The sequence below is a fragment of the Phocoena sinus genome, chromosome 21, assembly GCF_008692025.1.
Source record: "Phocoena sinus isolate mPhoSin1 chromosome 21, mPhoSin1.pri, whole genome shotgun sequence".
Taxonomy (NCBI): domain Eukaryota; kingdom Metazoa; phylum Chordata; class Mammalia; order Artiodactyla; family Phocoenidae; genus Phocoena; species Phocoena sinus.
The window spans coordinates 26,253,102-26,281,007 of NC_045783.1; the positions used below are offsets into that span (position 1 = coordinate 26,253,102).

The following is a 27,906-nucleotide window of genomic DNA, read 5'->3' on the forward strand; positions in this document are numbered from 1 at the left end:
TGTTTAGCCATGAAACAGAATAGTACCATCTTACAGCTCTTTGCAGGGGACTTCCCCAGTGGCCTGGTGGCTAAGACTCCACGCTCCCAATGCAGGGAGCCCAAGTTCGATCCCTAGTCAGGGAACTAGATCCCGCATGCCGCAACTGAAGATGGTACACGCAGCAACGAAGATCCCACGTGCCACAACTATGACCTGTCGCAGCCAAATAAATATTTAAAAAATAAAAATAAAAAAGCTCTTTGGGGGCTTATATGTCATCTAGTTCTACTTCATTTTACATATGAAGGAACTGGGATTCATACTGAGGTAAAATGCTTTGCTCAAGGTCACAAAGGTAGTTAATAGCAAAGGCAACACTAGTTCCAAGCCAGGACCCCTGAGCCTGGGATGGCTCCGTCCTGGACTACTTCATCAGTGGGACTCAAATGTAAAAGGACACCCTACACCACAAAAAAGAGGTCCCACTGGTGTCCCACTGGAGTTGAGCCATATATTTCCTCCTCTTAGTTACTGCTTTCTTGTGCAGGGCTCATCAAAGAGCCATGTGACCCTAAGAGCTTGCAGAAAGCTTCAGAAGACAAACCCACCTTCCACTATCTGAGGTTTTGGAAGTGAAAGGAATACGGTTAGATCTAGACGTGCACCACCATGACTGAAAACAGAGGAGGCATTTTTTTCATCACACAGATATCTACCTACAAAGCAGGGGTTTGGGTTTTGTTTTGTTTTCCTGGGATGACACATCTCTGCACATTGCACAGGCACTTTCTGACAAATCAAATAAATGAACATGTCACGAGTCAGTGAAAATTAAGAAAGAGGAGGAGGTGTAGAGAAGGTATTGAACAATTTATCAAGCCAAACACAACCTTTCCGTTTTTATTTTCTTTTATGTTTCTTCAAAAAATGAACTCACATAAGTGTACTTTTGTTTATAATAAGAAAAGAGACCAAATGTTGACTTCCTTGGTGAGTATTGAACAGATGGAGCCAGAAGCATCGAGGGGAGAGGAAATGGAGACAAATACGGTTGTCATGGTTTCTTTGAGATGCAGTAAACGAAGGGACCCAAATGGACAATGAAAGCCCCCACTGGGTAAAACCACGTCACTCCTTTCTTTTTAGGTAATTGCCAAGCTCACTTGGAAGGTCTGAAGTCCATGGGAGATGAGAAAACAGCAATGCTGTCACTCACCCCTGGCTATTCTCAAATTACTTACCCTGGCACCATCCTATCCTCCCATATAACAGACATCAAACAATTAATGACTACCTCAGATTAATCTGTTACCCCAGTGCGCAGTGCCCTGCAGAAATATGTGACACATGTAAACACAAGATGTGAGGGAAGCTGGGCACTGCCCGAGACCAAGTTCTCTGTTTCACTGGGAAGCAGCAAGTACATATGCGAAGAACAGCATTGTGAAAGATCTGTAAATCCTGGTGACACTTCAAGGTCCCTGTCTTGGTGTCACTTTCCAGTGCTCTCCAAATTAACCCAAACCCACCTCCACTGTATTCCAGGTAATATGTAGATTGGACGAGAGCTTGATATACCTGTATTACCCAATCATGTCCCCATAATTTGTTTATGGGGGTGTTGGAAAGGAGAGAATGGGAGTAGAGAGGGACCCCTTCTCAACAGCTTTTCTGAGGGTCAAATTGAAGTCCAGCACAATGAAGACTGTCTCTACGTGATGGAGAACAGGCGAACGTCGGAAACATTCAAATGTTTGGCTGAACTCACGTGTTTTGTCTGGAGGTTCTGATCAGGTTGATACAAGGTCTTTTCCAAGGTCATCGTAGAGGCTGCCAGCGCTGAGATCAGACTGTTTCAACCCCGAGTTCTACAGCAGTCCCCGTCCGGTGCCTGCCAGAACGGATTCTTCCCAGTCCACACAAGATTAGGGGTTGTTTTCTCCTTGTTCTCCATGCCCTTCGTGAATGACCCTCTAGTTTGTTACGGACTAGTGCAACATGAGCAGAGAGGTCCTGTGTCGAGGGGAGGAACGTGGCTGTGTTTAGGAAACACTGGTTCTGGGGTGCTGGGTGGTGATACGCCGGGCACCCGAGCCAGCTGCAGACAGAAGGAGGAAGGGGGGCTCACCTTGGCTTGGCTGCATGTCCTCAGAAGCCAAGAAGAGCAATTTTTAGGCTGTTGAAATGTATCTCTCTCGTGAGTCAGTCCCCAAAGCCCAAAGCCTGCAACATCTCATTTCCTCTTTGGGGATTTCCTGAAATCAAAACGGAGATGTTGGCCTCTGTAAAGAAACCTGTAGGAAGACTCTTCTCTGGAACTAGGACCGTGTGTCTCAGCTTCAGTGTACAATTTGGCCTCACCAGCTTGAGGCCCTTTTTCCATCTCCTCTGGAAGTGCATGTCCCACACCTCTCCTTCATTGCCCATACCCTCTGCTCCTGGTCACTGGCACTGCCCCTCAGTTTTTGAAAATGCAAAAGCCTCTTATTATGAAGTTTATTTGGAGGTATTGCTTTTCCAAAAGAGGGGGGCAGAATATGAATTTGGGGGAACCACATTATCCCCTATAATTGCAAAATGGAAGGAAAGTTTGGATAAGCATCAAATTTGAAAGAACACAGCCTTGATGAATGGTATCTTTGTTTCTTAGATCCGGGACTTGTGTGGGGAGGGTGGAAATGGGTATAATAAGTAGGCCATAGGAAATGACATCATACACTCTTTTCTTTCACCCTTAAAGCTGGTGTTCCATAACCATGATCATGGTTTACTAGAGTGTCACTTCCAAGATCCAAACATTTTTTTTTTCTGAGTTCTTGTTGTTCACACAAATACATCATCATTACTTCATAAGTCCTTTGTGAGCTTTGCTCTGCCAGCTCTCACAATGGGGAAGAAGGACTTGTGTCTACAGAATTGCGTGAGCTTCTGCAAACAAGCAGGCGCAATACTAGCAAACGGAGACCTTCCCAAAGATGGGAGTATGTCTAAGGCCAATGTATGGGCTTTCCCAAGTGTTTCCCTTCCCCATATATACAAACCAAATTACTTATAATTCCAATATCATGAGAAAGCTTCTGAAGAAGAAACAGACTGACTTATAAGCATGACACAAACTCCCCTCCACTAGTAAAGAATTTCATACCTATTTTAAAGGCTATAAGGGAAGAACTAGATTTTTCCCTATCAGTGGGGATAGGGACATGTTTTTTTCAGAGGTACGGTAAAGAACTGCAGCCACCTCTTTCTCTCCCCACGGGAGAAAACGGAGTGTGGCGGAAAGAACGTGAACAAAGAAAACAATCTTGGGTTTGAAATTCGGATCTGTCATTTATGAGTGATATGGTATTGCATAAGCTATGTATATAATTACTGTGTCCTGCTTCCCCATCTTAGGTGAAGTAAAATACAGTTCTTTTAATATGAGCTTCCACATTCCCTATCTCAAAAAGGATTTTTTCTCAAGGGAATGCTCCTACACTGTTGGTGCAGCCACTATGGAAAACAGTATGGAGGTTCCTCAAAAAACTAAAAACAGAGCTACCATATGATCCAGCACTCCCACTCCTGGGCATATATCTAGAGAAAACCATTAATTCGAAAAGATATGTGCACCCCAATGTTCACACCAGCACTACTCACGATAGCCAAGACACGGAAGCAACCTAAACGTCAATCAACAGATGAATGGATGAAGATGTGGTACATATATACAATGGAATACTACTCAGTCATTAAAAAGAATGAAATAATGCCATTTGCAGCAACATGGATGGACCTAGAGATTATCATACTAAGTGAAGTAAATCAGACAGAGAAAGACAAATACCATATGATACCACTTATACGTGGAATCTCAAATATGACACAAATGAACCTATCTACAAAACAGAAACAGACTCACAGACGTACAGAACAGACTTGTGGTTGCCAAGGAGGAGGGAGTGGGGGAGAGATGGATTGGGAGTTTGGGATAAGCAGATGCAAACTATTATATATAGAATGGATAAACAAAAAGGTCCTACTGTATAGCACAGGGAACTATATTCAATATCCTGTGATAAACCATAATGGAAAAGAATATGAAAAAGAATATATATATGTATAACTGAATCACTTTGCTGTATGGCAGAAATTAACACAACATTGCAAACCAACTGTACTTCGATTAAAAAAAAAGATTATAAAAATCCATTTTCAATGGCATCCCTAGAGTTACTGCAAAAATAAACAAATTATGGAGAGGGTGTCAGAGCAGATGTGTTTCATTTTCTTATTTCTGCTTCATCACCTCCAGGCTAAAGACATACACTGAAGTTGGGATTTTAGACCATAAAAACAGGAAGTAGAAGACATCTGGGATTATACTTTACTACCTAAAGATGTTCATCTAAGTGACCTGCATTCTCTCAGACTAGCAGATAATATTATTTCACTGGTGAAATGAGTCTTCTTATTAATGGTGTGTGAGCTATATACACGATGACTGAATGTGGCTTGTAAGATAAAACTTTTTCAGGTGCTGCAACTAAGTGAATATTGACTCGCCCCAGCCCCTGTACTGAGGGTGAACAGATGGAGTTTAGCCACACAGCAGGACGGCTTGCCCGGTGAGCACACCATTGTTATTGCCATTCCCAAGTCAGTTCTTATTCTTGCCGGAAATCACATGACGTTGACAGGAGAAATGTCTCCTCTTCTGGGGAACAGGAATAAAACAATAGAGTAAAAAATGAAAAGAACAGAGAAAGAATTTGCTTTCAGACTTGCCAACTCACTCTGAATCTGAACTTTCAGTACTTTTAACCATCTTGTCAATATAGCACATCTAATACACTCTATCAATATAATCCACTTATATCATATCTCATGCTTCAAATAGAGTAGTAGAAATTCAGGAAGTAAATTCCATCTCAAGGGGCTCTTACAGAATAAAGAAACAAAACCTTCCTGGAAGTGGTTTGTATTTTGCTAAGGCGTTTCCATATTCATTCCCCTACCAGAATTAACACAGAAGCTCTATGGTGGCAGGGGTTTTGTCAGTTTCACTCACTACTATAGCCTCTTGGCCCAGAATAATTCCTGGCACATATTAAGTGCTCAATAAAAAATTATTGAGTAAATTAATAAATTCCAGGCAGCCTGACATTCTGAGTGACCCAAATAATGATAATTTCCTTGATAATATTTTAAAAATAATTCTCTTGTTCTTGAATACATTTTTTCCTTGTTTCCCTAGTGAAAAAAACCAAAGGCTTCTTTTCCTTCATGGAAAGTTCTGATTACCTTTTACCTTACCCCAATTTTCAAGTGATCAATAATTTTAAAAATATCCACTAGAAACTCCATTTTCCCTTATGGAACACTTCAACCAAAAAAACTAATTTAAAACAAATGCTCTCTCTCTCTAGTATACAACACTATTTCTTCCTTCCTTCAAATTATAAAAACAAACTAATAAACTAAAAACTCCTGGCCTTTCTCACCTTCTGAGATGGCCCACACTCTATCTGTGGAGTGTGTTTCTCTCTAAATAAATCCACTTCTTACCTAAAAAAAATAAAAATAAAAATTCCTTTACACGTCATCACCTCTGTTTCCATTCAATGTCAAAAGTAACATTTGTTAGTCTCATCAGGAAAGTCTCAAGAATCAGGAGGTTGTCAAGTTCGAAGTGGTGGAAATTAGTTTTCCAAAATTTTAATTTTCATTTGAAAGCTGAAATTTTATCATTGGCAACAAAGTCTATTGGTTCTCTTAAAGTGACAGGCTCACTACATTTCCATGAAGATGACTGACAAAAACCCATCACTGAACTACCCACAGTTTGCCAGACACTCTTTTGAGCAAAAATGGTTTTCCAGGAAAAAGTTTAGCTCACAACTCAAACAATCACACAGTGCTTTTCTTTGAGATTCCCATTGTGCTTTGGTGTGCAGCAGACATGCCTTATATATACGCCCCATTTTATCACATAGAATATTAAAAAGACATATACTCGAAGGTCAAGGTTTTATAAAGTTAGTCATTTTTATTACTTCATCAAGGACATCATTAAGTAAACTGGCTTTATTTTTCTGTGAGTGTGACTCACCAGATGAGTCTGCAGTCACGTTTACTCTGTATACATACGAAGCGATCTATGTGAGGCTCATTCCAAAGGCTCCTGGGATACTGCCCTTGCCTTAAAACCATTAACGGCACCAGCTACCTACACTGATAGTCTCTAAAATCTTTAATTACCTACTCAATCAGTGTTTTTTTTAATTAAGGAGTTTGTGATAGTAAAATTCCAAGTATTCCTAATGGCCTATTGGGGCTGGTTGTATAACCTCCTCCGGGGAGCAAAGCTGGATGATGAAGTAAGTCATGGTTTGCAATGGGAAATAAAATAGGGAACAAATTTTTGACTTAATGTCCACAATTCTCCTGGAGACATTGATCAACGTTCAGTCCTGATTCATTTCAGAAGCTTCAAGAGACAAAGAGCTGAACGGCGCATGGCACTGGCTCCAGGGGGATACCGCAGAGCAAGGGTAGTTATCAGGGAAGAAGCCCAGAAAGGTGAAAGGAGGTCTCTGTTGATCATGATAGGTCATACCCTCCTGGGGATACAGTCCACCTCTGACTGACCCCAGGCTTGGCAGTTAAGCCCACTGAGTTGAGAGGACAAAAATCATGGAGGGTCACTCCTGCTCCTTCTCACACCTTGCATCCTGCCCAAGTCCTTAATAATCCCCCTTCCACCAGCAGCAACGGGGTCACTAATTTAATGGGTTGGGCCCAGGATATTGATGAGGTCACATTTACTAGTCAGAGAGGTTACTATGACTCAAAAGGGAGCTCTCATGCAACGCACCCCATATTCTTGCATCCATAGCAAGTGGAGAGCAAAGAGGGCTTGTCTCCTAAGAGGTTTCCCCCTCTTTTATTCCTGTTTTGATCCTTGGTTAATGAGGAAGCAGGGTGAGGACCTACAGACTTTCTCTCCTTTCTCTTGGCACATTGAACAGGCTGGTCCTAAGACTGAGAATTGAGAAACAGAAAGGCCATAAAAGATGCTCCTTAGGCTTCAAATCTAAATTATATGTTCAAATCCAGCTTTTACCAGAGTTCATTGCACTGGGTTTATTTGGGTTTGCACAGCTACTATAAAGAGGTTGCTGAGTTTCATTATGCTCTTGGGAACTTTGTGTAAAACTCCATCTGAAATCCCACGGAAGGGAGAGACAGTTATAGCACAATTCAAGCCTTCCTCTGTCCCTGGTTTTAATACCATCCGCGTATCACAATGCCCCTCACACCTTTCTCCATTGTCCTGCTTGTATCTGCTACAGCGCCTACCACAATGCCCATCTCATAACAATAAATATGTTTGAAACAACTAAACAAAGAACAAAAGGGTACCATCCCTGGTCCAATCATTAGTCATTCCCTTTTCCTGAACCAATCTCAACCCGGGTCTTCACAAACAGAAGGGTGATGGCCACAGATAGCTGGAACAACTACAGCTCGCATTTACTGAGAGAAGTATGAACACAAGCTTACTTAATCATCACAACAACCTCACAGGGAGCAAACATGACACATGAACAAGATACAGCTTTAAAAGGTCGAATAACTTGACCAAGGTAATAAAGATGGTACATCAAAGAGTAGGGACTAAAATCAGGTCTTTCTCATTCCAGTCACAGCTCATAATTCTATATTCCCTCTGAGTTCCTAAAGCATTTTCATTCCTGTAATCAGAAGGAAATAAAGATATATGTTGACATTAGAATTATGCGGTAAAGAAATTATTATCTAAGATATTACCTAACGACAACAACAACAAAAATGGAAACAGAGGAAAGAAATTTCTGAAAGAAGGGCGAAAAAATTCTTTGTAAAATATTCAAGATTGCAAAGATACTTGAAACATAAACTGACTACCTTTATTTGTGGCCTGTGGGCTTCTATACTGTTTACTTTGAAGATTCTAAGAAAGACATATGTCATTTATACAGAGTTATACTCTCCTGACTTTAGATAATCAACATTATTCATTGAAAATTAACTTTACACTGGATTCCCCTAAGGAACTGTTGTCTTTAGCAGGAATTATGTGCTACTAATAATTTTTAATGCACAATATTACAATGGGTATTTCAAATTTCAAGTTCGGGTCTGGACTGTGCTTAGATCCTTAAGGTGTTCTATTGATACTGAGCCATTCTCCTATGTGTAATACACAATGTTTGACCCTGAAAGAACCATGCTCATTTTTGCCTTTGTCTTTATTTCTGAGAAGTGCACAGAACACTGTATGCATTCAATCTGTTACTAATAATGATAATGACCTCAACTGATATTTTAGTTGCTAGAATCCAGTCCTTAAGAGCAACAAAGAAGCCAGTCAGCATTCAGATTCTGAAACATTATATTTACTACGTGACCAAAGGTCAAAGTTGCCTCCATTTTCAGGTGAAGAAGTAAAGACTATTAACTAACATTAGTAATCATTTTCTTCAATATTCTGAAAAGGTTTCTGCCCACCTCGTCATACTGCTTTGAAAATCAGTCTTTGAGAAAATCCAAGTAAAGCGTACTGAAGCACTAAACAGAAAGCTGCATGGGCAGAAGACCTAAATAGACATTTCTCCAAAGAAGATATACGGAATGCCAACAAACACATGAAAGAATGCTCAACATCATTAATCATTAGAGAAATGCAAATCAAAACTACAATGAGATATCATCTCACACCAGTCAGAATGGCCATCATCAAAAAATCTAGAAACAATAAATGCTGGAGAGGGTGTGGAGAAAAGGGGACACTCTTGCACTGCTGGTGGGAATGTGAATTGGTTCAGCCACTGTGGAGAACAGTATGGAGGTTCCTTAAAAAACTACAAATAGAATTACCATATGACCCAGCAATCCCACTACTTGGCATATACCCTGAGAAAACCAAAATTCAAAGAGAGTCATGTACCAAAATGTTCATTGCAGCTCTATTTACAATAGCCAGGACATGGAAACAACCTAAGCGCCCATCATCGGATGAATGGATAAAGAAGATGTGGCACATATACACAATGGAATATTACTCAGCCTTAAAAAGAAATGAAATTGAGCTATTTGTAATGAGATGGATAGACCTAGAATCTGTCATACAGAGTGAAGTAAGTCAGAAAGAAAAAGACAAATACCGTATGCTAACACATATATATGGAATTTAAGGGAAAAAAATGTCATGAAGAACCTAGGGGTAAGATAGGAATAAAGACGCAGACCTACTGGAGAACGGACTTAAGGATATGGGGAGGGGGAAGGGTGAGTTTTGACAGGGCGAGAGAGAGTCATGGACATATACACACTAACAAACGTAGTAAGGTAGATAGCTGGGGGGAAGCAGCCGCAAGGCACAGGGATATTAGCTCGGTGCTTTGTGACAGCCTGGAAGGGTGGGATGGGGAGAGTGGGAGGGAGGGAGACGCAAGAGGGAAGACATATGATAACATATGTATATGTATAGCTGATTCACTTTGTTGTAAAGCAGAACCTAACACACCATTGTAAAGCAATTATACCCCAATAAAGATGTTTAAAAAAAAAAAAAAAAAAAGGAAAAAAAAAAAAAGAAAGCTGCACTGCAGGAAGTCCTTCACAGCCATGAGCCGTTCCACACAACAGCCTGTGAGGTAGGACACTTGCTGAGTCATATTTCAAAAATGGAGTCACTGAGGTAAAGAGAAAGGTGTCTTATGATGGGGTCAACACAGCTAAAATACACGGAGGGCCTTCCATGGAACTCCAAAAGCAGAGCTCCCGTTTTGCAGATAAGAATCACTCCATGACAGCAATTATCACAGATGAGAGGGCATTATCTTATTAATGAAAACCCTACTGCAAAAGACACATATGTTAAGCAAAAAATAATAATAAAGTCTCAAATCTATGGGTACTCACAGAGTTCCAAAGAATCCTTGGTTTATTTTCTTGAAATACACCTCACTTTTATTTTTAAATTTTTTACAATTTCTTTATTTTATTTTATTTATTTTTGGCTGCGTTGGGTCTTTGTTGCTGTGCACGGGCTTCCTCTAGTTGCGGCGAGCAGGGGCTACTCTTCATTGCAGTGAGCAGGCTTCTCATTGCAGTGGCTTCTCTTGTTGCGGAGCACGGGCTCTAGGCACATGGGCTTCAGTAGTTGTGGCATGCAGGCACAGTAGTTGTGGTTCGTGGGCAGTAGAGCACAGGCTCAGTAGTTGTGGCCCAAGGGCTTAGTTGCTCCGCAGCATGTGGGACCTTCCCGGACCAGGGCTCGAACCCGTGTCCCCTGCATTGGCAAGCGGATTCTTAATCACTGTGCCACCAGGGAAGGCCTTATACCTCATTTTTTTTTTTTTTTTTTTTTTTTTTGCGGTATGCGGGCCTCTCACAGCTGTGGCCTCTCCCGTTGCGGAGCACCGGCTCCGGACACGCAGGCTCAGCGGCCATGGCTCACGGGCCCAGCCGCTCCACGGCACGTGGGATCCTCCCAGACCGGGGCATGAACCCGTGTCCCCTGCATCGGCAGGCGGACTCTCAACCACAGCGCCACCAGGGAAGCCCTATACCTCATTTTTAATCCCATGAAATTCCCTCTCCTTTATCCTCTTCCTCCACAAAATTTTTATACCACATTAAATGAGCAATGATTTTATTTCACTAAATTTGCTCAGGGCTACATACTGTATACAGGTTTAGGGTGAATTTGATCGATGGACTCGTGAAGAAGAACCAAGCAGAACCAAAAAAACACATGAAATGTTGGGGTTTAAGACCTACATGCAGGGAATTCCCTGGTGGCGCAGTGGTTAAGAATCCGCCTTCCAATGCAGGGGACATGGGTTCGAGCCCTGGTCCAGGAAGATCCCACATGCTGCAGAGCAACTGAGCCCATGCGCCACAACTACTGAGCCTTCATGCCACAACTACTGAAGCCCGTGCTCCACAACAAGGGAAGCCACCGCAATGAGAAGCCCACACACCACAATGAAGAGTAGCCCCTGCTCGCCACAACTAGAGAAAGCCCACACGCAGCAATGAAGACCCAATGCAGCCCAAAATAAATAAATTAATTAAATAAGTTTAAAAAAAAAAAAGACCTACATGTAGCACATAAGAACTGGGGGGTATCTGCTTAAGGCATTTGTGAAGGAGAACTGAGTCTACTCGATAATGTCTCATCAGAGGCACAAATCATATCCTGGGCTTTTTTTAAGAGTGGGAGAAAAAAGAAAGAGAAGAAAAGAAACAAACAAATGGGTTTCCCTGGTGGCGCAGTGGTTGAGAGTCCGCCTGCCGATGCAGGGGACACGGGTTCGTGTCCCGGTCCGGGAAGATCCCACATGCCGCAGAGCGGCTAGGCCTGTAAGCCATGGCCACTGAGCCTGCACGTCCAGAGCCTGTGCTCCGCAACGGGAGAGGCCACAACAGTGAGAGGCCCGCGTATCGCAAAACAAAAAGAAACAGACAAATAAACCCATTTAAAATACAACTTAAAATCTGGCCTTTCCAATCCTTTCCGTTTTGATACTATCAGATAAAAGAGCAGAGAGATAAATAAATTCCTTTCCATCCCCAACACTACCCAACAAGTATGCTTCCTCCTTTAAAGGAGAGTGTGCTTCCCTTGAAAAACACAGTGGCTCTAACCTAGTTTGTTACTGTCCTAGTAAAAACACATACAAAATGAAGCTTCTTAAATTTTGATAATTAAAGAATGTTACACAGAAAAGAACTTCCAAGACCAGTCCAATCACTTCTTTTTAGGTACAAAAACTAAGGCCCAGGGAGGTTAAGAGATTTGTTCAAAATCATAGTTAGTTAATGGCAGAGCTGGGATGGAGAAGAACCCAGTCAGAGGGGAGAAACAATGTGACCCCTCTTGCTGCTAAAAGAATGTACTGATTTCAGTCCTTATTTCTCTGGCACAGCCAGAAAGACAGCTACGTAAGGAAGAGATCACCCTTGGCAGGAACAGAAAGGCACTGGCCTGCGATACAAAGGCAGTTGGTGCCGAGAGGGTGCTTTCCTCAGTTTTCCCCTGATGCCACATCAGGGACATGAGCACCCAGGACTCGTCCTGTCCTCTGGAGCTTACGTCTTTCCACAATAAAGAATATCAAAGCCGTCACACACTGGGTGGCAGCAGGCTTTAGTGTGATCTAGAAGCCACCCCACGCTCACAAGGAAAGAGAACGAGAGACAGTGTTTTCTCCTTGTCTTCCGAGAAGCTCCAGCAGAAGCTCCAGGTAAGACAGCTGAAACTGCTCTGTGACAGGATCAGAAATGACAGGGAATGCTCCCAAACTGGCAGGGCTGCCCACCACTGCAGGCTGCGCGTCACCCTAAGACAAGACAAATCCGCTTCCACACCACTGGAGTTCCCCAGGGCACTCACCTTCATGCTCACAGCGATCAAAATGCACAGGCTGTCCAGCCTGAACCACAGGACTCTGTACTATTCTGCTCAGTGGAATAAGGGAACATAGGGAACTACTCACCACTCAAAACACACAAGGAAGAGGCACGTCTTCCCAAGACGTTCGCTCCAGGGAGGAACGGGGGAGGACGCAGGACAAGGTGGTAATAAGAAAGGTGGGAGAGGTGGCTGAAAGTACGGAAGAGGCAGAGACATGCTATGTTCTTTAGATTTGGGGAGACAGCGGATCAACCCCATGCAGCCTTCACTACTCACTCACATCCCTGGAAACCAACAGATGGCATCCCTCATTGCCAAGTTCTAACGCATTTCATGTTCCTGCTCAGCGTCGGGACACTGGGCTTGCCAAATACCAATAAATACAGCCAGTGAGGTGAGTGTAAGAATCCACAGCTACACCCTCTGCCTTCCTTGCAAGGACTCTTTCCTTGCAGCAAGGAAAACACTCATTCTACAGTAGGTGAATTTCCACACAAGGCGGCAGGGATGTGGGTCCAGACATGTACACTGAAGGTGACCAGTGTTCATAAGAAATATTTCTTTTTTACTATAAAAAACAGAGAAGTGACCCCTAGGGGTAACTCATATCTATTATTCAATAGAGCTCATTATGAGTACTGCACCCATTAATTCTCATCCTAGTGGGCTGTCCACAGAGCAGCTATTATATTCAGATATCAAGGCAACCTAGAAAATAGAACTCTGACACTTTCTGATATTAGTCCTTGAATACTAGGGCCCAAAACTCTTGAGTTGAAAAGTTTTGATTCCTATCAACCAGCCACCTTAGTGCTTGGGCTTCTTTCTTGGATTGTTGGAAGCTTGGTATCCACATCTCTCGCAAAGAGCTCCGACGTGGGGCGAGGGGTGAGAAAGCAAATGCTGTAGGCTCTGGACAGCTCAGGTGGGTAATGTCTGCCTTCCATCGTTTGAGTGGTAAGCCCTGCATTGAGAGAAGGGGCGGGGTGGGGGGAGAATTAAAAACATAAGATAAGTTAACACAAGTCTCATGTTCCCTGAAGCAAGTACCTTCACTCCATAGAGTCCACAAAGTTACACGCTGAACAGTTGAAGGAGAAAGAGTCTAACATTGAGAGTATTCTGTGCACTAGATACTTTGCTAGGCGTGTTACATAGCTTGTCTCATTCAGTCCTGCAATCCATTCAACATAAACAGTCTCGTGCCAAAGTACATTCTTATGGAATTTTATTTATTTATTTTTAATATTTATTTATTTATTTGGCTGCGCCGGTTCTTAGTTGCGGCATACAAGCTCTCAGTTGCGGCATGTGGGATCTAGTTCCCTGACTAGGGATCAAACCCAGGCCCCCTGCATTGAGAACGAGGAGTCTTGGCTGCTGGGCCACCAGGGAAGTCCCATTTATGGAATTTTAGAACACAGGGAAAAAGGAAGAGATTCTACAACATTCCTAAGAGGAAAAGATCAATTCTGAGGGTCAGAAGTTAGGATGGTTTTGGATTTCTGGACAGGAACACTGGAAGTTATAAAGCAGTGGTGAAATTCATTGATGAATATTAACATTAGTTAGTACAACTTTAAGGAGAAGAAGGGTATTTGCATAGCCTCAAAATACCTCCCCCCCAGATATTTATTAATTATTGTGGTGGTTTTAACATATGTCCACAAATTATTTTATATTCCTCCCTCAAGGAGGTGAAGCTTAATTCTCCTCCCTTTGAGGGTGGGCTGGACTTAATGACTCGCTTAGTGGAAAGAGAAAATTAGCAACTTCACAGAGGAAAAATCTAGCAGACACCACCTTAACCAAGTGATCAAAGTTAGCATCACCAGTAACATGTCATGTTGATATCATTTATCCTCTGAAATGATACAATGAGAAGACCTTTTTCACCTCTGTGGTATTATTCTCCCAAATCCAAAACCCAAGTCTTAACATGAGAAAACATCAGAGAAACCCTACGGAGGGACATTCTACAAAGTATTGACCAGTCCTCTTCAAAAATGTCAAAGTTATTAAAAATAAGGAAAGACTGTACAACTGTCACAGACTTAAAGAGTCTAAGGCGACATGAGGAGTGAATACAGTCTGGTATCCTGGATCTGATCCTGGAACAGACAAAGGATATGAGTGGAGAAGCTGGTGAAATAGGACTGAAGTCTGTAGTTCAGTTCCTAGTAGTATTAACAGTCAATATTAGTTTCTCAGTGTTGACAAATGTGCCATGGTTATGTAAAATGTTAACATTAGAGGAAGCCAGGTGAAGAGAATTCAGGAACTTTGTACTATCTTTGTAACTCTTCTGTCAATCTAAAATCATTTCAAAATTTAAAGTTTTTTTTTAAGCCAATAACAAAATGCCTTCAAAATTCTGAGAAAAACTGATGACCACTGTAATAGTTTATATTCAGCTAAACTATAGCTTAAATATTAAAATAAAATGAAGACATTTCAGGCAACCCCCATACACCAGGAAGCTATATGAGGATACAATCAACCCACAGAAGAGGGAAAGCTAAGAAAAAAGGAAGAAAACATACAGGAAACAGAAGTGTCAACACAACAGAAAAAGACAAGGAGATTCCCAAAATGCTGGGGAAGGGAGATCTCAGGCTGATGTTCTACACAGTGCAGAGGGCAGCCAGACGTATTGATGTACGTCAGAAGGCTCCGGGAGAGATTTACTCAGCAAGATGAAATGAACTGGATGCCTGGTATAGCTGAATGTCTTCAAAGGAGATTTAAACAATCAACAAGGATTGAATTAGTGATTAAATTTTTAAATAAACAAGTAAGAAATAAGACAAGTATTAACTAGAAGGAAACCAAAAGCTGTACAAAGGGAAACAAATCATAGTATACTACATTGCTCGTATCTATAATCAGAGAAACACTGAATATCAAAAAATTAGTGTATAAGAGCATGTTATTTAGAAACATTGAGTAATAACCAAAATAATTAGCTAACTATGGTGATTAGTGGCTGCTTCTAGGGAAGGAGAAAAGGGAAAAGAAGTAGAAGACTTTTTTTTAAAACTAACTTTGCAGAACTATTTGATACTTTAACCTATGCACATGTACATCTTTTTCAAAAAATATTTTTTTTCTAATGTGAAGATAGTAGGGTTTCGGGGGTGGAGGCAAGATTGCGGACTAGGAGGATGCGGAATTCACATCCTCGCACAACCAGGGCACCTACCAGGCACTAGTGGGCAACCACGGACACCTAAGGGGATGGGAGGAACCCCCAGCGACCGGGTAGTACATGGAATGTTGGGGGGAATGAGGGGGGAGGAGAAGTGGAGGTGGGACGGGATTGGAGCCCCTGAGGGGTGGCTGGGGGAGGGGAAGGGATCCGACACTGAAGGGGTAAATTGGGGGACCATTGGGAGGGCAGAGGATCAGAAGGGAGCATGGACAGGTCTCCCCTGCCCACTTGGGCCCCCGGGAGCCTGCTGAGATCGTGGGCCTGATCTTCTGCCCACTGAGGCCTCCTCCAGCCGCATGGGTCCTGAGGGAGTGGGAGGGAGGGAAGGGGGAGCAAAAGTAAAGGCCAGACCTCAGGGACCTGGCACCCCTGGGGGCGGCTGGGGGAGGGGAGGAGTTCCTACACCCAGCGGGATCCACCCACAGTTAAGGGTCCAGTGGGGACAGGAGAGACGCTGGCGGAGACCCCTGAGGTGTGGCGTGGAGGAACAGAAGGGAACGTGGCCAGCGCTTTCCCTGTCCACGTAGGCACCGGGGAGCCTCTTGGGCTACCGGGCCTAATCCTCTGCCCGCAGAGCCTTCCTGCTGCCTGCAGAGCCCAAGCCCCACCACTACCCCCCAACCCAGGGCCTTAACTCCAAACTCCGGAACTCCACATTTCCGAGGTCCCGCTTTGGATCAGCTGCGTCTCCCCTTCCGCACAGGTCCTAGGCAGGGGCCCCACCCTATGCTTGAATGTTGCCACGCCCAGGCTCAAATGTCACCACCCCAGACTAGGTCCCGCCCCTACCTAACTTCCACCCCTGCCTAAACTCCACCCCCCATAGCCAAGGCTTTTTTTTTCTTTTTTCCTCTTTTAGATTGGGGTTCTGTTTTACCTTGCTGTTGATTCATTTATATTTTTATGTTTTCTAATAAATCTTTTATTTTTCTAATTTTATTTTATTCTTTATACTTTGTTATTGTTCTGCTCCTTTTGGCTTGTTCCCCCCCCCCTTTTTTTTTTCTTTTTTCTGTTGTGGTTTTGTTTTACCTTGTTGCTGTTGTTTAAATTATATTCTTATTATTCCTAATATATTTTTTATCTTTTAAATTTTATTTTGTTTTTTATTCTTTGTAAATTATACTGCTTTTGACTGTGCCATGCAGCTTGCAAGATCTTGGTTCCCATGCTGGAGGTCGGGCCCGAGCTCCTGTGGTAGGAGCTCTGAGTCCAAACCAGTGGACTAACAGAGAACCTCAGACCCCAGGGAATATCAATCAGAGTGAGGTCTCCCACAGGTCCTCATCTGAGCACCAAGACCTGGCTCTATCCAACTGCCTGCAAACTCCAGTGCTGGACGTCTCAGGTCAAACAACCAGCAAGACAGGAATACAGCCCCACCCACAGAAAAAAAAAAAAAAAAAAAAAAGATACAACAAAAAAATATGTTACAGATGAAGAAGCAAGGTAAAAACCTAAAAGACCAAATAAATGAAGACGAAATAGGCCACCTACCTGAAAAAGAAATCAGAGTAATGATAGTAAAGATGATCCAAAATCTCAGAAACAGAATGGAGAAAATACAAGAAACAAGAAACAAGGATCTAGAAGAACTAAAGAGCAAACAAACAGTGATGAACAACACAATAACTGAAATTAAAAACACTCTAGAGGAATCAATAACAGGATAAATGACGCAGAAGAACGGATAAGTGAGCTGGAAGATAAAAAGGTGGGAATAACTGCCAAGGAGCATAGTAAAGAAAAAAAAATGAAAAGAATTGAAGACAGTCTCAGAGACCTCTGGGACAATAGTAAACGCACCAACATTTGAATTATAGGGGTCCCAGAAGAAGAAGAGAAAAAGAAAGTGTCTTGAGAAAATATTTGAAGAGATTACAGTTGAAAACGTCCTTAACATGGGAAAGGAAATAGTCACACAAGTCCACGAAGCACAGAGAGTTCCATACAGGATAAACCCTAGGAAAAACATGCCAAGACACATATTAATCAAACTAACAAAAATTAAATTCAAAGAAAACACATTAAAAGCAGCAAGGGAAAAACAAAACATAACATACAAAGGAATTCCCGTAAGGTTAACAGCTGATCTTTCAGCAGAAACTCTGCAAGCCAGAAGGGAGTGGCAGGACATATTTAAAGTGATGAAAGGGAAAAACCCACCACCAAGATTACTCTACTCAACAAGGATCTCGTTCAGATTCGATGGAGAAATCAAAAGCTTTACAGACAAGCAAAAGCTACAAGAATTCAGCACCACAAAACCAGCTTTACAACAAATGTTAAAGGAACTTCTCTAAGTGGGAAACACAAAAGAAAAGACAGACAAAAACAAACCTAAGTCAATTAAGAAAATGGTAATAGAAACATACATATCAATAACCACCTTGAATGTAAATGGATTAAATGCTCCAGCCAAAAGACAAAGACTGGTTGAATGGAAACAAAAATAAGACCCTTATATATGCTGTCTACAAGAAACCGGCTTCAGACCTAGGGACACATACAGACTGAAAGTGAAGAGATGGAAACAGATATTCCATGCAAATGGAAATCACAAGAAAGCTGGAGTAGCAATACTCGTTTCAGATAAAATAGACTTTAAAATAAAGAATGTTACAAGAGATAAGGAAGGACATTACATAATGATCAAGGGATCAATCCAAGAAGAAAACATAACAATTGTAAATATTTATGCACCCAAAATAGGACCACCTCAATACATAAGGGAAATGCTAACAGCCATAAAAGGAGAAATCAACAGTAACACAATAATAGTCGGGGACTTTTAACACCTCACTTACACCAATGAACAGATCATCCAGACAGAAAATTAATAAGGAAACACAAGCTTCAAATGACACAACAGACCAGATAGATTTAACTGATATTTATAGGACATTCCATCTGAAAACAGCAGATTATACTTTCTTCTCAAGTGCACACGGAACATTATCCAGAATAGATTACATCTTGGGTCACAAATCAAGCCTTGGAAAATTTAAGAAAATTGAAATCATATCAAGCATCTTTTCCAACCACAAAGCTATGAGACTGGGCTTCCCTGGCGGCACAGTGGTTGAGAGTCTGCCTGCCGATGCAGGGGATGCGGGTTCGTGCCCCAGTCTGGGAAGATCCCACATGCCACGAAGCGGCTAGGCCCGTGAGCTATGACCATTGAGCCTGCGTGTCCGGAGCCTGTGCTCCACAATGGGAGAGGCCACAACAGCGAGAGGCTCGCGTACAGCAAAAAAAAAAAAAAAAAAAAGCTATGAGATTAGAAATCAATCACAGGAAAAAAAAAGGAAAAAACACAAATATATGGAAGCTAAACAGTGCACTGCTAAATAACCAAGAGATCACTGAAGAAATCAAAGAGGAAATAAAAGAACACCTAGAAACAAATGACAATGAAAACATGATGATCCAAAACCTATGGGAAGCAGCAAAAGCAGTTTCAAGAAGGAAGTTCATAGCAATTCAAGCTCACCTCAAGAAACAAGAAAAATTCAAATAAACAATCTAACCTTACACCTAAAGCAACTAGAAAAAGAAGAACAAAGAAAACCCAAAGTTAGTAGAAAGAAAGAAATCACAGAGATTAGAGCAGAAATAAATGAAAAAGAAACAAATAAAACAATAGCAAAGATCAATAAAAATAAAAGTTGGTTCTTTGAGACGATAAACAAAATTGATAAAACTTTAGCCAGACTCATCAAGAAAAAAAGGGAGAGGACTCAAATCAATACAATTAAAATGAAAAAGGAGAGATTACAACTGACACTGCAGAAATACAAAAGATCATGAGACTACTACAAGAAACTCTATGCCAATAAAATGGACAACCTGGAAGAAATAGACAAATTCTTGGAAAAGTACAACCTTCCAAGACTGAAACAGGAAGAATTAGAAAATATAAACAGACCAATCACATGTAATGAAATTGAAACCATAATTTAAAATCTTCCAACAAACAAAAGTCCAGGACCAGATGGCTTCACAGGCAAATTCTATCAAACATTTAGAGAAGAGTTAATACCTATCCTTCTCAAACTCTTCCAAAAAATTGCAGAGTAAGGAAAACTCCAAAACTCAGGCTACAAGGCTCCCATCACCCTGATACCAAAACCAGAAGAAGATATCACAAAAAAAGAAAATTATAGACCAATATCACTGATGAACATAGATGCAAAACTCCTGAACAAAATACTAGCAAACAGAATCCAACAATGCATTAAAAGGATCATACACCATGATCAAGTGGGATTTATCCCAGGGATGCAAGGATTCTTCAATATATACAAAACAATCAATGTGATACACCATATTAACAAATTAAAGAATAAAAACCAGGGCTTCCCTGGTGGCACAGTGGTTGAGAGTCCGCCTGCCGATGCAGGGGACATGAGTTCATGCCCCAGTCAGGGAAGATCCCACATGCCGTGGAGCGGCTGGGCCCATGAGCCATGGCCGCTGAGCCTGCACGTCCGGAGCCTGTGCTCTGCAACAGGAGAGGCCACAACAGTGAGAGGCCTGCGTACCGCAAAAAAAAAAAAAAAAAAAAGAATAAAAACCATATGATCATCTAAATAGATGCAGAAAAAGCTTTTGACACAATTCAACACCCATTTATGATAAAAACTCTCCAGAAAATGGGCATAGAGGGAACCTACCTCAACATAATAAAAACCATATACGACAAACCCACAGCAAACATCATTCTTGATGGTGAAAAACTGAAAGCATTTCCTCTAAGATCAGGAACAAGACAAGGATGTCCACTCGCGCCATTATTATTCAACATAGTACTGGAAGTCCTAGCCACAGCAATCAGAAAAGAAAAGGAAATAAAAGGAATCCAAATCGGAAAAGAAGTAAAGCTGTCACTCTCTGCAGATGACATGATACTAAACATAGAAAATCCTAAAGATGCCACCATAAAACTACTAGAACTAATCAATGAATTTGGTAAGGTTGCAGGATACAAAATTAATGCACAGAAATCTCTTGCATTCCTATACACTAACAACGAAAGATCAGAAAGGGAAATTAAGGAAACAATCCCATTTACCATCACAACAAAAAGAATAAAATACCTAGGAATAAACCTACCTAAGTAGGCAAAAGACCTGTACTCAGAAAATTATAAAACACTGATGAAAGAAATCAAAGATAACATAAGCAGATGGAGAGATATACCATGTTCTTGGATTGGAAGAATCAATATTGTGAAAATGACTATACTACCCAAAGCAATCTACAGGTTCAATTCAATCCCTATCAAATTACCAATGGCATTTTTCACAGAACTAGAACCAGAAATTTTACAATTTGTATGAGAACACAAAAGACCCTGAACAGCCAAAGCAATCTTAAGAAAGAAAAACGGAGCTGGAGGAATCAGGCTCCCTGACTTCACACTATACTACAAAGCTACAGTAATCAAGACAATATGGTACTGGCACAAAAAACAGAAATATAGATCAATGGAACAGGATAGAAAGCCCAGAGATAAACCCACGCACATATGGTCACATTACCTTTGACAAAGGAGGCAAGATGGAGAAAAGACAGCCTCTTCAGTAAGTGGTACTGGGGGAAATGGACAGCTACATGTAAAAGAATGCAATTAGAACACACCCTAATACCATATACAAAAATAAACTCAAAATGGATTAAAGACCTAAATGTAAGGCCAGACACTATAAAACTCTTAGAGGAAAACATAGGAAAAACACTCTATGACATAAATCACAGCAAGATCCTTTTTGACCCACCTCCTAGAGAAATGGAAACAAAAACAAAAATAAACAAATGGGACCTAATGAAACTTAAAAGCTTCTGCACAGCATAGGAAACCATAAACAAGATGAAAAGACAACCCTCAGAATGGGAGAAAGTGTTTGCCAAAGAAGCAACTGACAAAGGATTAATCTCCAAAATATACAAGCAGCTCATGCAGCTCAATATCACAAAAACAAACAACCCAATCCAAAAATGGGCAGAAGACCTAAACAGACATTTCTCTAAAGAAGACATACAGATGGCCAACAAATACATGAAAGACGCTTAACATCACTAATCATTAGAGAAATGCAAATCAAAACTACAATGAGGTATCACCTCACACCAGTCAGAATGGCCATTATCAAAAAATCTAGAAACAATAAATGCTGGAAAGGGTGTGGTGAAAAGGGAACCCTCCTGCACTGTTGGTGGGAATGTAAATTGATACAACCACTATGGAGAACAGTATGGAGGTCCCTTAAAAAACTAAAAATAGAACTACCATATGACTCAGCAATCCCACTACCAGGCATATACCCTGAGAAAACCATAATTCAAAAAGAGACATGTACCACAATGTTCACTGCAGTACTATTTACAATAGCCAGGATATGGAAGCAACCTAAGTGTCCATTGACAGATGAATGGATAAAGAAGATGCGGCACATATATATATATATATATATATATATATATACCATGGAATATTACTCAGCCATAAAAAGGAATGAAATTGAGTTATTTGTAGTGAGGTGGATGGACCTAGAGTCTGTGATACAGAGTGAAGTAACTCAGAAAGAGAAAAATGAATACCATATGCTAACGCATATATATGGAATTTTAAAAAGCGGTACTGATGAACCAAGTGGCAGGGCAGGAATAAAGACGCATACATAGAGAATGGACTTGAGAGCACAGAGGGGAAGGGTTAAGCTGGGATGAAGGGCTTCCCTGGTAGTGCAGTGGTTAAGAATCTGCCTGCCAATGCAGGGGACACAGGTTCGAGCCCTGGCCTGGGAAGATCCCACATGCCACAGAGCAACTAAGCCCATGCACCACAACTACTGAGCTTGAGCTCTAGAGCCCGCAAGCCACAACTACTGAGCCCACGTACCACAACTACTGAAGCCTGCACGCCTAGAGCCTGTGCTCCACAACAAGAGAAGCCACAACAATGAGAAGCCCGTGGACTGCAACGAAGAGTAGCCCCTGCTCACCGCAACTAGAGAAAGCCTGCACACAGCAACGAAGACCCAACACAGCCAAAAATAAATAAAGAAAGAAATTTATTTTTATAAAAAGCTGGGGTGAAGTGAGAGAGTAGCATTGACATATATACGCTACCAAATGTAAAATGGATGGCTAGTGGGAAGCTGCTGCATAGCACAGCGAGATCTGCTCAGTGCTTTGTGACGACCTAGAGGGGTGGGATAGGGAGGGTGGGAGGGAGGCGCAAGTGAGAGGGTATATGGGGATATATGTATACATATAGCTGATTCACTTTGTTGTACAACAGAAACTAACACAACATTGTAAAGCATTTATGCTCCAATAAAGATGTGAAAAAAAAAGATAGTAGGGTTTATAATGTGTCAGGTTTGTAATGATTAGACTCTTCATACATACTAAATTTAGAAAGCAGAGCAGAAAAACCAATATGAAATAGAACAATGTAGGTGCCTACCTGCGGTTGGATAAGCATATTCTCTTTCCTTAAAGCTCCAATAGGAAACATATGAGAAGACACTAAAGGTGTTTAGCCTGAAAAAGAGCTGACTTTGAGTGAACGTAAAGCTTGTTTTGAAACATCTATAGGGACCATAGGGGACTTCCCTGGTGGTCCAATGGTTAAGAATCCACCTTCCAATGCAAGGGACGCAGGTTCTATCTCTGGTCAGGGAACGAAGATCCCACATGCCGCAGGGCAGCTAAGCTGGCGCACGGCAACTACTGAGCACGTGGGCCACAACTGGAGAGCCCACACACCACAGCAGTGGATCCACATGCCACAATGAAGATCCCACGTGCCACCTTGAGTTACACACCGATTCCTTGACCAAATCACTGAACCCAGGAGGAGACAGGTACCTGCCTCCTGACCAATTGTGGTGACCAGGAAAGTAAGGCCACACATAATGACAACTCCCTTTCTAATTACATGTCTAGAAGAGTAAGGCAGAAGCAGAATCCGAGGAGAAGGGGCAGTTCTGTCCCAGAAGACAGGAAGAGTGCTAGGCAGATAAAATAAACGTTCCTACCTACACAAGTGAGAATCCGAGTCAGCTGGGAGAACATTTTAAAATTAAACAGCGAATCTTGCTATCTTTCCACATGTGGTAAATTGAGAGGTGAACATGTGTCTTCTGAAAGAGCTTTCTGGGAGTTTATGATAGGTATCCTAACCCCGGAGAAGCCACTCTTATATAATGGTGTGTTACTTGTGTAACAAGTGTGTGTGTAACTAGGCACCACAGGCCCAAGCATAATAATAGGGAAATAAATAAAAGCATAGATTCACCAAATCAAACTTTAAATAAATAAAATAAGTTAATGTGAAAAAAAGATCCCACGTGCCACAAAAAAATTTTTTTAAATATATTTTTTAAAATGTGTGGGTGTACATGTTCCTGTAAATAAATAAAAATAAAGGGACTATAGGTGGAAGAGTGAACTACCTTGTTTGGTAGAGCATGAAGGGTAGAGTTGCCTAAATCCTCCCTTCTCTTGAGCACTACTGACAGATGGTCATAGAGTTTGGCTTCCAAGAGCCTGAAACTAGAGTAAGGATTCTTTACCAAGACAAAATTGGGGTTACTATATCCAGAGTCCATGGTTGGGTGGAGACTGTATTTGGAGCAAGACCACAATCAAATAAGGAGGACCCCAAGCAATTCTGGAAAGGCCATTGCTCACCTTTATTGACTGATGGGTACGGACGCAAGGCTGTATCTCACTGAACTAGAGTCAGAAGCAGGTAGCTAAGAATGAACTATAGAACTATATTGGGTTCAATATAAAGACAAATATAACTGTCAAAACTAACAAAAGATAATATTTGCTACCCTAAAAAATAATGAAGTTGCCAGCACTGGGAATGTTCCAACATAAATGAGTGGATGACTTGTCCATGATACTTGAATCATCAGTCAGCTGGAAGCTGTACCGACTACATAACTTCAGTGGCCTTCCCAGCCCTGACCTTGCATAGCTTTCTACGTGAGAAAGTCAGTAGTAATGCTCTCTTTCCTTGCCTGCCCACTCAAAGTTCTTCCAACAGTATAGGATAAAGTTCCATCTGAGGTGACGTCATAGAGAAAAGAAGCTTGTGAAATGGACTCTTTTAACTCTAGTGCTCTTCCAGAAATATTTCACAGTGTGACCTGAAGGAAGTGTGTCTGAGGAAATGGTTATGACATGTTTAGAAGTGACTAGCTTTCAGCATCCTAAATTGCCTTTCCAGAGGAGGTCCTGGGCAGAAAAAGAAGCTGTTCCTAAAGTACAATGAATAAATATTTTGCCTCCAAGGAGAATACGGCTATTTTAACAATAAGGAAAAAGTCAGGTAATCTACAAATTCATAACTTTCCTTGAGTTCATCGGGGAACCGAGATCACAACAACCAAATAAACTAAATCCCAAAGAGTGATATGCCCCTCCAAGGAAAGATGGATACAGGTTCTATTTCACCTTTGGCGGAACACAGGAGAATGAGGTGGCTACCACACAGGTAACAAGAAATCAACTAAAATTTTAACAAATCCTTAAAGGTATGGGCTACCATGTCAGTTTGGAATAGCTGGGAGTTTGCACCAAAAAAGAGCTCAAACTCACTCAAAAGCTCTTTTCCATGGACCTCCATCAGATGCCCAGGAAGAAGACAGGGGCCAGGGCAGGACCCTGGAAACAGGTCCCCTCCTTGGCCCAGTGCAGGGAGGGAGACGTTCAGGAAGCCCCTTCCATCTACCCAGATTCTTCCCTCACAAAGAGAAAAAGCCTTAAGACACTGAGGAAGCAGGAGCAAGGGGAAAATCTACCTTTCCCCCACGCAAAATTCATCTGTCTCATGGTTTGAGGGAGGCTGGAAACTACTTTAGGCCTAGGATCCTACCATGATACCAAAGGTCTCCTACCCCTGAGAGGGACACAAAATTCTTTCCCATCCAAACCAACCCCAGATAAAAGGCAAGGTTTGGCTGCCATATGAAGGAGAGGCAAGAACAACGAGAAAGCTTCACTCCTGAGGTCCAGGAATGCAAAGCCTGTCTAAGCCTGAGGCTGTCAAGATAACAAAGAGTGCACCCTGCCCTCACCGTGAGCCTACCACTAAGTAACAGGCAACAGCAATTTACTGCCGATGGAGGCGCAAGAGCGTGGAGACCTCCTCTGGGACTCAGAAATGCAGGAACTGCCAAGAGCTGAGGGTAGGGGAGAAGTGCTGAGAAAAACGATTTAGTCCCAGGTCCCACTGAAAGCACAGGTAATTATTATAATTATCAATAATAATATTTAATTATTATAATTATAAATACTGGAATAATTTGAAGTTGTGGAGCATTCAAGGTAACAGTAGCAACACAAACCCAAATTTAGCTCAATTCCTGATTAGACCGACTCAATCCCACATACACTAACAGCCTGACAGAAAAAGAGGCATGCCCATTTCTGAGAATAAATGTTATTTCCCTCAGTCTCTGTACTTCCGTACATCACGTCCAGCAATCAATCAAAAATCATGAGACTGGGCTTCCCTGGTGGCGCAGTGGTTGAGAGTCCGCCTGCCGATGCAGGGGACACGGGTTCGTGCCCCAGTCCGGGAAGATCCTACATGCTGCGGAGCGGCTGGGCCCGTGAGCCATGGCCGCTGAGCCTGCGCGTCCGGAGCCTGTGCTCCGCAATGCGAGAGGCCACAGCAGTGAGAGGCCCACATACCGAAAAAAAAAAAAAATCATGAGACATATTAAACAACAACACTGTCAAGAAAAAGCAAGCAACAGAACCAGACTCAAGGATGACTCAGGTGTTGGAACAATCAGGCAGGAATTTTAAAATAACTACCATTAATATGTCAAAGAATACAGTGGAAAAGGTAGACAACCGGCATGAATATAAGGGGAATTTCAGCAGAAAGATGTAATATAAATAAGAGTCAAATGGAAATGGTAGGACTCAGCAGCTTAAGAGATACTGAATTAGGTGATCTCTGAGCTACTTTTAACCCTAACATTCTATGATTCTAAGACCACCACTTCAATAAAGTAAGAGAAGAAAAATCAAAATAATGAAATGGATGGTTTACATGGAGAAAACATGAGGCAACTGGTAATTGCACACTTGGAATTGTTCCCTCACATCTTCAATTTAAAATACTTTTAAAAATGAGAAATTACTATACACACCTTTGGTTAGAAAGTAAATTCTATTAACCTAAAGACAGACTGTCTCCTTTATTTTATTTTTTTAATAGATCTTTATTGGAGTATAATTGCTTCACAATACTGTGTTAGTTTCTTTTGCACAACAAAGCGAATTAGCCATATGCATACACATGTCCCCGTATCCCCTCCCACTTGAGCCTCCCTCCCACCCTCCGTATCCCACCCCTATAGGTCATCGCAAAGCACCGAGCTGATCTCCCTGTGCTATGCTGCTGCTTCTCACCAATTACTTTACATTCTGTAGTGTATATATGTCGATGCCACTCTCACTTTGCTCCAGCTTCACCCTCCCACCCCATGTCCTCAAGTCCATTTTCTATGTCTACCTCTTTATCCCTGCCCTGCAACTAGGTTCATCAGTACCAATTTTTTTTTTAAGATTACATATATGCGTTAGCATACGGTATTTGTTTTTCTCTTTCTGACTTATTTCACTCTGTATAACAGACTCTAGGTCCATCCATCTCACTACAAATAACTCAATTTCATTTCTTTTTATGGCTGAATAATATTCTATTGTATATATGTGTCACATTTTCTTTATCCATTCATCTGTCAATGGACACTTAGGTTGCTTCCATGTCCTGGCTATTGTAAATAGTGCTGCAATGAACATTGTAGTACATGTCTCTTTTTGAGTTATGGTTTTCTCAGGGTATATGCCTGGTAGTGGGATTGCTGGGTCATATCGTAGTTCTATTTTTAATTTTTTAAGGAACCTCCATACTGTTCTCCATAGTGGCTGTATCAACTTACATTCCCACCAATAGTGCAGGAGGGTGCCCTCCTCACCACACCCTTTCCAGCATTTTTTGTTTCTAGATTTTTTGATAATGGCCATTCTGACTGGCAAAAGGTGATACCTCACTGTAGTTTTGATTTGCATTTCTCTAATAATTAGTGATGTTGAGCAGCTTTTCATGTGCCTCTTGGCCATCTGTATGTCTTCCTTGGTGAAATGTCTATTTAGGTCCTCTGCCCATTTTTTAACTGGATTGTTTGTTTTTTTGATATTGAGCTCTATGAGCTTTTTGTAT

At 41.6% G+C, this 27,906-nt stretch overlaps 1 protein-coding gene across 5 annotated transcripts in view; it reads right to left on the reverse strand.

Annotated features, from left to right (window-relative positions):
• Nucleotides 1–834: 834 nt before the first annotated feature.
• Nucleotides 835–27,906, reverse strand: part of FUT10 (fucosyltransferase 10) — a 110,533-nt gene continuing 83,461 nt past the window's right edge. For 2 of the 5 annotated variants that reach the window (XM_032618641.1, XM_032618642.1), the window contains 2 exons: nucleotides 13,240–13,397; nucleotides 5,489–7,721 (listed from right to left, as the gene is read on the reverse strand). In XM_032618641.1, coding sequence (XP_032474532.1) covers nucleotides 7,631–7,721; nucleotides 13,240–13,397 — 249 coding nt within the window. In that variant the 3' untranslated portion in view covers nucleotides 5,489–7,630. Of the gene's footprint in view, nucleotides 2,238–5,488; nucleotides 7,722–13,002; nucleotides 13,398–27,906 lie in introns of those variants that run through there. The other 3 variants (XM_032618644.1, XM_032618645.1, XM_032618643.1) reach the window with 3 other exon arrangements.